This window comes from Puma concolor, chromosome A3 (assembly GCF_028749965.1).
Source record: "Puma concolor isolate L17-30 chromosome A3, mPumCon1.1.hap2, whole genome shotgun sequence".
Lineage (NCBI taxonomy): Eukaryota > Metazoa > Chordata > Mammalia > Carnivora > Felidae > Puma > Puma concolor.
Window position 1 is genome coordinate 115,289,109 of NC_141669.1, and position 13,549 is coordinate 115,302,657.

At 51.3% G+C, this 13,549-nt stretch overlaps 1 protein-coding gene across 2 annotated transcripts in view; it reads left to right on the plus strand.

Moving 5' to 3' along the window:
• The window catches only part of EFCAB8 (EF-hand calcium binding domain 8), a 66,653-nt gene that overhangs the window by 34,190 nt on the left and 18,914 nt on the right, over positions 1–13,549 (plus strand). For both annotated transcript variants that reach the window (XM_086701979.1, XM_086701980.1), the window contains exons 13-19: positions 620–757; positions 1,213–1,326; positions 2,516–2,743; positions 3,501–3,571; positions 4,558–4,762; positions 5,630–5,842; positions 6,970–7,104. In XM_086701979.1, coding sequence (XP_086558105.1) covers positions 620–757; positions 1,213–1,326; positions 2,516–2,743; positions 3,501–3,571; positions 4,558–4,762; positions 5,630–5,842; positions 6,970–7,104 — 1,104 coding nt within the window. The remainder of the gene's footprint in view (positions 1–619; positions 758–1,212; positions 1,327–2,515; positions 2,744–3,500; positions 3,572–4,557; positions 4,763–5,629; positions 5,843–6,969; positions 7,105–13,549) is intronic.

The window sequence follows — 13,549 nt, forward strand, 5'->3', positions numbered from 1 at the left end:
AACCGGGCATCATGGCCTATGCTGAAGGATCTGAGGCTGGAGGGGCAGGCGGCAGGGGCGGGCGGGCCCCGTCCTCACAGTAGTGATGGGCAGAGCCAGGATATGGACTGGAGTCCGGTCGGTCCCAGTCCCTGCCCTTCCCTACTTACTGCTGGTGTCTCCAAGCAACGTGTGTCCCGGAGGGACTTCGTGGGGCCTCTCTAGGGACGGCTCCTCCACTTGCGATGAACTCGATGGGCTGCCCTGGAGACAGGTGGGCTTTTTCAGCAACTACGTTGGTAGCCACTGTGTGTCCTGCCTGGCGTTAGCTGAGGTCGGCTGGAGTGGAGCCTGTGAGGGTCTGCAGGGGCGCGTGCCGTCTCGCTTGGTCTTCATCCTCAGCCGTTGAGGGGAGGCCATGGGGGGAAGAAGCCTCGGGGCAGGGGGGGGGGCGTTGCCCCAACTTTCTCATCTGAGCGTAAGAATGGCAACTCTGTTACGCGGTCGGGATCTGTGCAGCGGGCGCGTAAGGAAAGTGCTTACACTGCGCGCGGCTGGCCCTGCTCACATCCCAGGCCTCAGGGGCCGGCCGTGTCCCCCAGGGCCCACTCTCGGCCTCTGCCTGCTTCCCACCCCCCAGAATATCCGCGTGTGGGACATGCAAGACTACATATGCCTTCAGTCCTTTTGTGGGAAGCTCTTTGCCCTGGGCAACTGCCCCATCACCAGCGCCTACTTCCACGAGAACGAAGACAGCCTCGTCTGCACGACCTACTCAGTGAGTGCTGCGCGGGGAGGGAGGCCAGGGGCAGAGACTACGTTAATCAGACGCCGCCCATCCCTCAAGGAACGTAGGCCGTAGAAGAGCAGAGAATGTCCGCAGAAAATGCTCCACGTGGTGATGGAGATTTATGCCCGGTGCTTCTTGGAGCATAGAGAAAGGGTCCTTAGCCTAGCCTGAGGTAGGGCATAGTCAGGGAAGGCTCCCCGGAGGAGGAGACACCAGATTGACGCTTTTTGCTTCCTAGAAGTTATGAGGGACGTTGGGACTCCCACAGAGTAGGGGTGAGAGGTATCGGCAGGCATGCTGAGGAACCAGGAGGCCTTGCTGGGCTCGGGCCTGCGCACAGTCAGGATGTCTTAATGTTGCAATTTATTGGAAGTGTTCCCCTGGGGCCAGTCACTGAGGGCAGAACCCAGTGCCCAGTTGCCTGCCCCTCTCCTCACCTGCAGATTGGGATCCTAAAAGGCTACTTGGAGACCAAGGGGCCTGGGAAAGCAGGGGAGAAGACCTCGACTTACAGCACACCCCTGTGCGCCATCCTCTACAGTAAGATTTTTAAGCAGGTGAGCGGGCTGGGGCCAGCCGTCTCTCGGGCTGGCAGGAGTGCCGGGTGACGCAGGGCAGGACCCAGACCTCCTGTCGTGCCCGGAGAGCAGTCAGCACAGTGGTGGGGTGGGGTGGAATTCATAGCATTGATGGTGGTGTGGGACAGCTGCTTAGGGGTGAGAAGCAACCCCGAAGAGGGGTTGGCAGCCTGAGGGGGGCAGGGGCTCTACCACTTGGTCAGTGGATCACCTCATTCCCCCCCAGCCTGCGAGCCCCTGGCCACTGCTGCAGGTCAGCTCTGGACGCGCCGCCTCTGTACGCGGAGTATGAGGTGGAACACTAGGTGTGGACCGCTCTGCGAGGTTCCCCAGGGGGGTGCTGTTCCTGGGTGTCATTATCCAAGAAAGCCCAGTCCAGGGAAGGGAAGTCCAGGGAAGTCTAGCACCCTCATCCCGAGTAGAGATCTCTGGGTGGAGCAGAACAACTGGGCATATGGTTTTTGAGGGGTGGGGACAGAAAGGGCTCCCAGGCCCTCTTCCCACTTCCACTGGGACCCCTTTTCTGGCCTGGGCTCTGAGCAGGACAGGCTGTATCTGCTGCAGAGATAGCCTTTGGCTGCACGAGGCCATTGTTCACCTCTCTGCACTTCTCTCTCAGGCTGGTTCCCGGCACCACCATCCCGCACACCTTAGGGCCCTTCGATGCCTTCAAACAGTTAAAAAAAAAAAAAATCCCCAGTTTTTCTAGATTGTTCTCAGCAGGAGGGTTGGTCTGAAACAGGCTCACCTGCTACTGTTGCATTGAAGTGGAGTGACTATCCTTTGTTCTCAGCATTTCCTTTCTTAGGGGGCAGTTAGTGTATTTCCTGTTGTTTTCTTCCCCCTCCATTAATGATGCTTCAGTAAACATCTTTTCTGATTTAGAGATTATTTTCTCTGGATAGATTCTGAGTTAAAGGGGATTTCACCAATGTGGTTCCTTCTAAAAGAGTTGTGCCAGTTTGCACTGGCCTGTGCTCCAGAGCAGAGGAAGGCCTGTTTTCAAGAGGGGCTTATCCAGCAGCAGGAACGCCTTGAATGCCTGTCTTCTCAGTGCATAGCGGGGAAGTGGGGGGCTGGGCTGGCCCCAGCCATGACAGGGGGAGGCCACCCTTGAGAGTGGGGACACTCTGTTCTCCAGGAGCCCCAGCCGTGTGCTCCCCCACAGGTAGTGAGCGGCTGCCTGAGCAGCTTGGTGACAGTGTGGGAGATCACGACGGGCAGGAGGATGATGGAGTTCTGTGTGACGGGGGACCAGCACGTGGAGCTGACCACCATGTGCCTGGATGAATCAGAGCGGCGCCTGCTTACGGGTTTGTGCGACGGCACCATAAAGATGTGGAACTATGCCGTTGGCGAATGCCTGCTGACCTTCCCCAACCCGGACCAGCTGGAGGTCGGTCTGGTGTGTCAGTGGTGCCCGGGGGGTGCCTTGTGAGAAGCAAAGCGTACCTCTCATGACCCTGGGGGCGCACTATCTTTTTATGCCTCTTTTTAAGGCTGTGCCTATAGACTGCCTGGCTTCTTGCCTTCCTGAGCCTTTGTGTTCTTGCCTGTAAGGTGAAGGTAGGGAACAGTGCCTGTCCTTAATAAGGATTCTACGAGGGCTGGCTACCCTTGTTCTTTTAATTTGTTGGCACTCCTAGCCCCAGGTATGAGAGCTTTGGATGGCATTTCCAACAGTGGGGCCCGGTGAGCCCCATGCTCACTCCTGTCTGGGAAATGCCGGGTCAAAGGGACGGGGTTATAAAGACAGTCTGTGGGTGTGGCATGGAGCAAAGCCAGCAGTCTCACTTTGGGACTTGAGCCCACTACTAACTCTTACGAAAGTCCTTGAACCAACTCAGAAGGAGCATTTGGCCAAGTAGCCAGGGATCTGAGTACTGGTGCAGATCCTATCAGCTATTTGACCTTCCCCGTTATCCCCCTGTTGAATGGCCATGGATCCCTACCCTGTCTACCTCCTCCGAGTCTATCAAGTGAAATCATGTGATGTGAGAGCGCTCTGAAAAACGTATGGTGGTATCACTAGAGAACTCTTATCATCGTGGAGAGGGTTGACTTCTTGCTCGGTATGATTAAGAAGACATTTGGGGCCCAGGGCCATTTTCTCTGAGGCACCTTAAGGCTCTGTTTTCTTTTATCGTCAACAGGTTAGTGGGATTGTCCACATGAACAAGGTGTTCTACGTGACAGGATGGAGTAAGAGAATCACTTGTTTCACGTGAGTGGCAAGGGTGTGTGTGGGGAGCTAAGGGCGGCTGACGGTTCTCTCTGCTTCGGGTGGGTTCCCCTATTCCTAGCTTCACTCGCTTTGGAAGTCAAGCAAGAAATTCATGGTGGGTAATGTCCCTTGCTTCATTTGCTCATCCATCCGTTTGTCCACCGTTCCTTGAGTATAACATGTCCTAGGCTTTGTGCTACATGCTGGGGGTGGGTATAAGCAAGAATGTGTCCCCATCTTCCTAGAGGGAGGCAGATGCTAACCAAATAACTTCATTTATAATGGTAAAGTCTGTTGAGTGCTGTGGGCAGGAAGAAGTACCGGTTTGGTTTTTTTTAATATTTATTTTTGAGAGAGAGAAAGGCAGAGTGAGTAGGGGAGGGGCAGAGAGAGGGGAACAGAGGTTCTGAAGCGGGCTCCTTGCTGACAGCACAGATCCTGATGTGGGGCTTGAACTCACAAACCACGAGATCGTGAGCTGAGCCGAAGTCGGACGCTTAACCAACTGAGCCACCCAGGCACCCCAAAAGTATAGGTTTCTATGGGAAGGGAAGGGAAATCGGATTTAGTCTCAGGGGCAGTCAGGAAACGCTCATCTGAAGCTGTTGTGGGTGGAGTGGGATCTTCTCAATGAAGCAGCAAGGGACTTGGGGTGGGAGGAACATTCCAGGCAGAGGGAACAGAATGTGCAAGTCCTCTTCCTCTTCAGGGGGCCTTTCCAGGGCCATGGCTTCCCTGCTTTAATCCTTACTCAGCTGTCTGAATGGGATGAATCTGTAAGATTGGTTGATGTCAAGCCCCTAGGACAGGGCCTTTGTAGTAGACACATGGTAGCTGCTTAGTGAATGAGGTCAGCGGGGCAGAGCTTCCACCTGAGTGTCCTCTTCTGAGTCGCCTCCCGGAATCTAAAGGCCTCGGTGATCCCCCGACCTGGTGTGGCACTAAGGCCAAGCGCTCTGCCCTCCCGCCTCTGGCCCTGTGTGCAGGCTCCACGAGACCAAGCCGATGCTTCGGTGCCACCACTGGCAGAACTTCCACAAGGAAGATGTCCTGAGCATGGCCAAGTACCAGAACCAGTTCCTCGGGACCTCCTCCTACAACGGGGACGTCCTCCTCTGGAACGCCAACCTGTTCAAGCCCATCCTCAATTTCAACGCCTCTAAGAGCCCCTTGCCTTTGCTGCCCAAGAAGGTATGGTCAACAGGGGGCACCCCCCACTCTTTCTCAGCGGTGGGCCAGAGTCAGATGTAGGGCCCGGGGGGGGGGGGTAGGAAGGACCCCCAGGAAGGAGAAGGGATGGGATGACTTCTTTTGGAGGAGGTTGGGAGCTGGGTAAGTGGGTGCTAGTTTCTATAATTATCCTCATTTGACAGACAAGGAAAGTGAGGCACAGAGAGGTTAAGCATCTTGGCTGAGGTTGCACAGCCAAGAAGGGATAGGTCTGGACCCAGGTAGTCTGACTGCAGAGCCTGTGGACTGCTGGTCCTGTTCTGTCTAGTAGATGACTCTCTTCTTGAAGGCGGCTCACATCTTACCCATCACTATTATGCATTACCACTCTGGGCTCACCGGGCCCATGGTAGGGACTTAGGAAACCCACACCATCTCAGAATTACCTTATCTTTGCAGATCAAAGCTACAAGGGGACTTTGGGGTCACCTCGTCCAAGAATTTTCCAAACATGCCATGGAGAAATTCTCTGAGGCTACTGCAGTGGCTCCTAAAGCAGTTCAGCTTTTTATCTATTTTACACTTTGGAGCTTCCCTTAAGATTAAAAAAACCCTCCAAAATATTTGGAATCCACTGTCCATTTTACAGATGGGGAGACTGAGTCCCTCACGGGAGCAGTCTCCTGCCTGTGGGTACTCAGGGCGTTCGCGGTTGGCCCAGGGACAGGGTTATAAGCTCTGGTTTGATGCCCCTAAGGGTACTCGGTTTCTAGGGAGCAAGCCCTGGGTGCCTGGAGGGCCCTGCGATGTTAGCATTAGGCCCAGGAAGCCCTGCATTTCCCTCTGGGACACTGCAGCACTCCGAGGGCGGTTGTCTCCCTGGCACAGATCCAAGAAGTGAACGACTCCCCGGCAGAGGGTTTCAGGTCCAGCAGGACCTATGCGGAGCCCAAGAAGTGGGCACACAAAGCCCCCACACAGCCCCCGGACCCCAGGGCCAAGACTGCGGCCAACGCCCACCTACAGCGGAATGTGATGTCAGCTCCCCCAGTGATGAAACGCCCCAGAGACAGGGAGCCAGAGAGGCCCGTGCCTCCGCAGGTAGGAGCGGGAGCCGAACCAGGTGGCTTCGCTGTGTGTGTGTGTTTTCTTACATGGAGGCACTTTTTCCAGAGCCCCTTTAGGTAACCTCGGCTCCTTCTGAGCACTGCAGCCAGGCGGGCCACCTCCCTGGTTAGGTTCACTTCATCCATCGCCCTCTGCTGCCTCCAGCCTGGGCACGGTCCCTTCCCAGAGCATGGCCAATACCGGACCCCAGCGTCTACAAGCTTGGGGGCAGGACCTGGAGGCAAGACAATCCAGGGAACCTAGAGTCACAGGCTCGATCCTGGGCTACTTTCTCGGTCCTCCAGCGTGTGTGTCCTGCAGAGATGAGCCACTGGGGCCCACCAGCCTCCCCACCCAAGCCTCATCTCCCTGGAGACCAAGCTCCAGAGGCCTGAGGCCTCAGCAGAGGCAGACTCAGCAGAGGCAGAGGAGACTGAGCCCTCCTCTCTGCTCCAGGATTCACCCTCCCAGGCTTGACTGATGCTCTCATTTTGGGGGAGTAAGGAGATGGAGCAGGGTGGTTTGGCCTCCGACTCTCAGCGGTGGATACGGTATCTCTCGTGTGGGTCTGGGGTCAGAATACTTCAGCGATTGAAGTCTGATTCCTGTTCCTGGGAACTGAGGCTTGAGAGAGAAGCTCCACCTTAGAGACAGGCTCCACGCGATGCCTGTCCGGCGTAAGCAGTGCAGACCTAGATCCCACGTGGCCCGCTCTGCTGTAACGACACACGCACTGTGCGTTCCTACAGGGACGCTCGGACCACCTCTGGAGTGTCAGGGTTGTGCCACCGCACGCACACTTTCCAGAACCATGAGTATGCGCTCCCCAGTCCTCCCCTTTGGCCAGGGTATCTCTTCCAGGACAAGGAGAGGGTTTCCCCAAGGGCAGACTGAAGTCTCTGCCCCAACAGAGGAAGCTCCTGGTTACTCAAAATGGAGACTCCCCAGCACGGGCGTGTCTTTATTGCAGGATCCATTAGACACCTGGCTGTCCCTTTCACAGGTCGGTGTGTTTACTGACGGGGGGCTGGGGTGCTCGTTCTTTCAGCATCTGCCTCTGGTCTCCCCCCGCCGCCCCCGCCGCCCCTATGATGACCTGGGAGGCCCATTTTGCTTTCCAGAAACCTCTCAGTGCTGAAAGCCCTAAGCCGTTTAGAATACCCTATGGCAGACAGTCAGTTCTCAGAGATGCTCAAAGGAGAGGAGGGGAGTTCCAGAAGAAGGTTCTGCTGCAATCCAATGCATCGGTGGAGAAGGTGGGCCACGCTCAGGCAGGGTCTGGGGTATGAGCTGGGGTTGGGGGGTGGGTGGGTCTGGGATCAATCAGGATGGGTTGGAAGGGGAGGGCCTATGAGCCTAAGGGGCCAACCTGGTTCTCCCCGGGACCTGGAGAGGCATGGTGGAGGTGAAGGTACCACTCAGGACTCTGGCTTCAGGGCCACTGTGTCTGGGGGAGGCTCCTTGAGTATATGCGTGGAGGAGGGTGCAGGGTCCCCCCCCGCGCCCGGTTGGTGGGATGGCCTGGGATGTAGGAGAAGCAGCATTGCCAGAAGCCACTGTTAAAATGTCCTCCCGTGCTCTGGGAGGGTGTTTCGTACAATATGTGAGTGGGGCTTGGGTCATCTTTGTTCTTCTTCCTTCCTCCTGCACCTTTCCCCCTTCTGACCCTGGATGCCCCTCACTGTGCCGTCACCACTAGATGAAGTGACCACTCAGGCCCCTTCTAGCTTTGATGTGCAAACATAAGGTAATTTGGAGGCTCTCCGGGTTTCCTAAGACCCTACCAGGGGCCCAGTGAAAACCCAAATCATAGTTGTGTTAAGGTGTGGCAGCACCGTCCCCTTCCCCAGCTCCAGGGCGCCAGGGACTTGGGAATAGGGGGGCAGTGCCAGCAGGGCTGGGTCCTGCGGTGGCGGAGTGGAGAGCTGCAAGCAGCTGGACAGTCTCTCCTCCACGTTGCAAATGTGCTTTCCCCTCTTTTAAAAAAGTGCCTTAGGGGCGCCTGCCTGGCTTAGAGCATGCGACTCGTGATCTTGGGGTTGTGAGTTCGAGCCCCACGTCGGGTGTAGAGATTACTTTTCAAAAACCTTTTTTTAAAAAACCTTTTAAAAGTAGCGATTCTAGTTGGTTAAAAAAAAAAAAAAAAAAGCAGCAGCTGCACAGTACCCAATAGTAGCAGCCCTAGTCACCGCTCGAATTGGTAGATTGGTTTAGCCTTCCTCTTTTTTTTTCCTTCTTCTTCAGTGTTAAATTTGTCTACATGCTCACATCCTTTTTATTTTTAGACCAGTGATGTAAAATTATAGCTATGTCCTGCCATTTGCTTTTTAAAAATTTAACTACATGCCATGGATATGTTTCTGTATCAGTAATTTAGATCCAGCTTATTCTTTTGTTAACTTATCTTTTTTTTTTTTTTTTTTTGGTAACAGTTGCATAGTGCCCCATAATTTGCATGTATCACAGACTCTTAAGCCAGCCTTCTCTTGATAGACATGTAGGTTGGTTCCAGTTTTTAACTTTGAGCAGCTCTGCACGGAAAATCCTTGTGCAGATGCCCCTATGCGCTTGTGCGAGTACATTGAAAGGGTGGATTCCTGGAACCAGGGTTGCTCAAAAGATCCCATCCCTTTCAGCCTCTGAGTCTGACCGAAGTAGATGACTCAAAGCCCAACCTTTGACTGTGACCTGGTCCCATCAGGGCCCAGACGGTTATTCATTGAGTGTTTTCCACGTGCCAGGCCTGGGCAGGCAGCAGTGAATAACAACAGAAACAAAAACCTGTGCCCTCATGGAACTGACATTGTAGTGGGGTGAGACAGACGATTAACTAGCTAGTAAAATAAATGGTAGGTCACAGGGTGAGCAAGTGCAGCAGAGAACCCAGAAAACCAAGGCGACGGTAGGGGGTGGCATGGGAGGTAGAGAGGGCATAGCTATTTACATAGGGGGATCAGGGAAGGCTTCACAGAGGAGGGGACATTTTCACAGAGCTTGAAGCCTGCTGTCATTTGGAAGGATGGTGACCCTGGCAGAGGGAGCAGCAGGCACAAAGGCCCTCACAGAAGAGCTTATTTGGAATGTTCAAGAAAGAGCGCTTCTCTCTCTCTAATTAGGAAGTGGTACATGTCCTTCATTTAAAATGAAAAATTCAAGGGGCGCCTGGGTGGCGCAGTCGGTTGGGTGTCCGACTTCAGCCAGGTCACGATCTCGTGGTCCGTGAGTTCGAGCCCCGCGTCGGGCTCTGGGCTGACGGCTCAGAGCCTGGAGCCTGTTTCCGATTCTGTGTCTCCCTCTCTCTCTGCCCCTCGCCCGTTCATGCTCTGTCTCTCTCTGTCCCAAAAATAAATAAACGTTGAAAAAAAAAAATGAAAAATTCAAGGGGCGCCTGGGTGGCTCAGTCAGTTAAGCGTCCGACTTCGGCTCAGGTCATGATCTCGTGGTTCGTGAGTTCAAGCCCCGCGTCAGGCTCTGTGCTGATGGCTCAGAGCCTGGAGCCTGTTTCAGATTCTGTGTCTCCCTCTCTCTCTGACCCTCCCCCGTTCATGCTCTGTCTCTCTCTGTCTCAAAAATAAATAAACGTTAAAAAAAAATTTTTTTTTTAATGAAAAATTCAAGCCTTATAGGGGTGTCTAAAGTAGAAGAATGACTTACCTTCTTCCTCCATCTCCAGGGGTAACTAGTGTTAAGGTGTGTTGTAGCCTTGTGGACATTTTTCTGTGCATACGCAAGTATATACATGTACGAATGTGTATATGTACCTCTAAATATTTTTTCACCAAATAGCATCAGATTATACATACACTACTCTGCCATTTGCTCTTTTTCACCCAACACCTCATGGCATCTCTCCCTGCCAGTGGTTGGGAGGCCACGGCCCCTCTCTTCGCAGCCGCGTGGTATTTTGGTGTAGGTGGTACCTATCCAGCCGGCCTGCTCTCACTGGTAGAAGGTTAGATTGCTAGGTTTTGCCTTTATAGCTCACGTTGCCATGGACATCTTTGTACACGAATTTGTTAGCTCTCTTGTCTATTTCCCAGGATTAGAAATGCACTCTTAGGAAGCTTTTGATACATTGTGTTATACTGCAGCCTATTAATAATATCAGAGTAGTTAATACTTATTGAGCTCTTAGTATCTGCTAGATGTGAGCTTCAACATTTACATGAATTATTTTTCTCTCTCTCAAACAGCCCTGGTGGGTATGTACTATTATTATTTCCATTTTGTGGATAAAGAGACTGGGGCTCAATGAGGTGAAGTGACCTGCCCAAGATTCTCCTGTCAGAAAACGGCTGAGCCAAGGCCTGATTCCAGATCTATTTGTTTGCAAAGTCTGCATCCTTGACTATTTGTGCTGTTACTGTTGGCAATTCCTTGGCTTTTTGTAATCTGGCCTGGTGATCTGAGTGTAATAGGATTTGTATCATGAATCTTGACAGGATCTTTGGAGATTATATGCAAAGGACTGAATGTCTATTGGTGAAATTCCAGGTACTATGGCTGGTGTGTGTGTGGGGGGGGGGGGCTGGCAGTCATGTCTAAGGCTGGCCTGCTTCTTCTTTTTTTAATATAATTTATTGTAAAATTGGCTAATGTACAGAGTGTAAAGTGTGCTCTTGGTTTTTGGGGTAGATTCCCATGGTTTATCACTTACATACAACACCCGGTACTCATCCAACAAGTGCCCTTCTCCTCAATACCCATCGCCCATTTTCCCCTCTCCCCTAACCCCCTTCAGCCCTCAGTTTGTTCTCTGTATTTAAGAGGCTCTTATGGTTTGCCTCCCTCCCTCTCTGTCTGTAACTATTTTTTCCCCTTCCCTTCCCCCATGGTCTTCTGTTAAGTTTCTCAAGATCCACATATGAGTGAAAACATATGATATCTGTCTTTCTCTGACTGACTTACTTCATTTAGCATAATACCTTCCAGTTGCATCCATGTTGCTGCAAATGGCAGGATTTCATTCTTTCTCATTGTCAAGTAGTGTTCCATTGTACATATAAACCACATCTTCTTTATCCATTCGTCAGTTGATGGACATTTAGGCTCTTTCCATAATTTGGCTATGGTTGAAAGTACTGCTATAAACATTGGGGTACACGTGTCCTTGTGCATCAGCACTCCTGTATCCCTTGGGTAAATTCCTAGTAGTGCTATTCCTGTGTCGTAGGGTAGTTCTATTTTTAAGTTTTTGAGGAATCTCCACACTGTTTCCCAGAGCGGCTGCACCAGTTTGCATTCTCAGCAACAGTGCAAGAGGCTTCCCATTTCTCCACGTCCTCGCCAGCATCTATTGTTTCCTGATGCTGACTCTCCTTCCTGGCTTCCAAATACTCTGTCTTCCACCCCCATTGTTTCCTAAGCAGCAAAGTCCTTTCCCTCTGGGTTACTGGGTGGTAGACCGTGGAACTTCTCAGGATGCTGTCCTGGAGAGGGTCCGGAGCTCCTAGGTCACCCTCAGTCCCAGCCTTTCCTTAGTGGATGAGAGAGAGGGTGGACTGGGGCAAGGACTCCTGGGGGAGTCTTACCTGTCAGGTCTCCTTTGCCACTGTTTCTGTCTGGCCATGTCCGAAGACTGCGGGGTATGGCAGATAAGGGCACATGGAAGGAGACAGGAAATAGATCCAGGCACAGCCGTGTCTCTTACCATCTGTGGATGAACCCAAGTCCTTGGCCCTTTCCTTAGTGGTAAAGGACCAGATAGGTGGGGAGTGGCAAATCCCTCTGAAAGACATGGGTAGCTTCAGCTTCTTCTGAAGGGGTCTCCGGGCAGACCTTTAGTACCCCTGCACTTGAGAGCTCTCTGAGACCACTGGGTGGAGTGAGACTGGAATGTCTAACCTCAGTCCGGAAGCTCTTTCCAAAGGGGGCAGGAGACTATCTTTGAGGCTTCAGGGGCCAGGTGCAGAGTGCAAAAGGCATAGTGTTGGTTACCTGCCTTCCAACCACACGGATCCCGCTCCTTCCTGTCCAGGGTGGGGTATCCTACTGTGCCCCTCTTCACTGTGCCCACTCCTTATCACTGGCCACACAGCCCCGACTGTGTGCTCTCACAGGCCCACGGCCCTCTCTGAGCCTGCAGAGGTTCCTCCCCATCATGCGCCTTCAGCCTGCCCATTCAAGCTGTCCCAGGGCTGGTGCAGAAAGGATTGGGAAGGAAGCTTCAGTTTTCCCCAGTTCAGAAATGGGAGATCTTTGTGGCACATCATTTTGGTGAATCCTGTGTAGCTATGAGGAGTCACATTTTAAGAGAATACTTGATCTAGAGTATGACAAAATTTACTTTAACAGTGATAATGACAATGATAAAAAAATTAAGTGTGCATCTTTGAGATTTTTAAAAAATGTTTGTTTATTTATTTATTGTATTTATTTATTTAGAGAGAGTGTGCACAAGCAGGGAAGGGGCAGAGAGAGAGGGAAACACAGAATCTGAAATAGGCCCCAGGCTCTGAGCTGTCAGAAGCTGTCAGCAGAGAGCCTGACACAGAGCTCAAACAAACTGTGAGATTGTGACCTGAGCCGAAGTCGGACACTTAACTGAGCCACCCAAGCACTCCAAGATTTATTTTTATATGCCTATATCTCGATCTATTGATAGATCTATCCTGCTATAGATACACACACACACACACACACACACACACACACACACACACAGAGGTATAGTGCAAGCGGGGGATGGGCAGAGAAAGGGGGAAACATAATCCCAAGCAGACTCCACATTGTCAGCGTAGAGCCCGATCTGGGGCTCGAACACACGAACCGCGAGATCATGACCTGAGCTGAAATCAAGAGTTGAACGCTTAACCGACTGAGCCAAACAGCGCCCCCTGGTTTTGTTTTTCTTAAACAAGACTGGGAGCATTTGAGACTGTAGTTCAGCTGTTGGATTTTTTTTTTTTTTTTAATCTAACAATGTACAGAGGACAACCTTTGCTGTCAATACATATAAATCCATCTACTTCATTCTTGTTAATGGCTTCATAGAGAAGGCCAATCTATGCTTTTTTGAGCCTAAAACTTACACAATTTGGTTCGCACATTTATGGAAAATAACACAAAATTATGAATAAAAAATGAGATACAAAAGGGAAAATTTACTTAAAATGAGAAAAGAAATGACAAATTTTCTTTTTTTGAGAGGCTACACTTTGAATACTTTTTATTTCCTTCTTTACCCTATGTCCTCCCTCCTCCAGTCTGGAAATACAGCAGCAGGGAGCTGTGATAAGATTTTTAAAATTTACTCTCAAGTTCATGAAACTCTGAAATATTTACATCATTTAGTCATTTATAGATTTGTGTATGTAAAGTATTTCAGAGGAGATACTTTTTTTTTTTTTTAATTTTTTTTTCAACATTTATTTATTTTTGGGACAGAGAGAGACAGAGCATGAACGGGGGAGGGGCAGAGAGAGAGGGAGACACAGAATCGGAAACAGGCTCCAGGCTCCGAGCCATCAGCCCAGAGCCTGACGCGGGGCTCGAACTCACGGACCGCGAGATCGTGACCTGGCTGAAGTCAGACGCTTAACCGACTGCGCCACCCAGGCGCCCCATCAGAGGAGATACTTTTTAAAAAATTATTCCTAGAACTATTGTTGTTGTTGTTGTTGTTATTATTATTATTATTATTATTATTATTATTATTATTTCTTGATATAGAGATCAATATGGTTACATTTTATTTAGAAA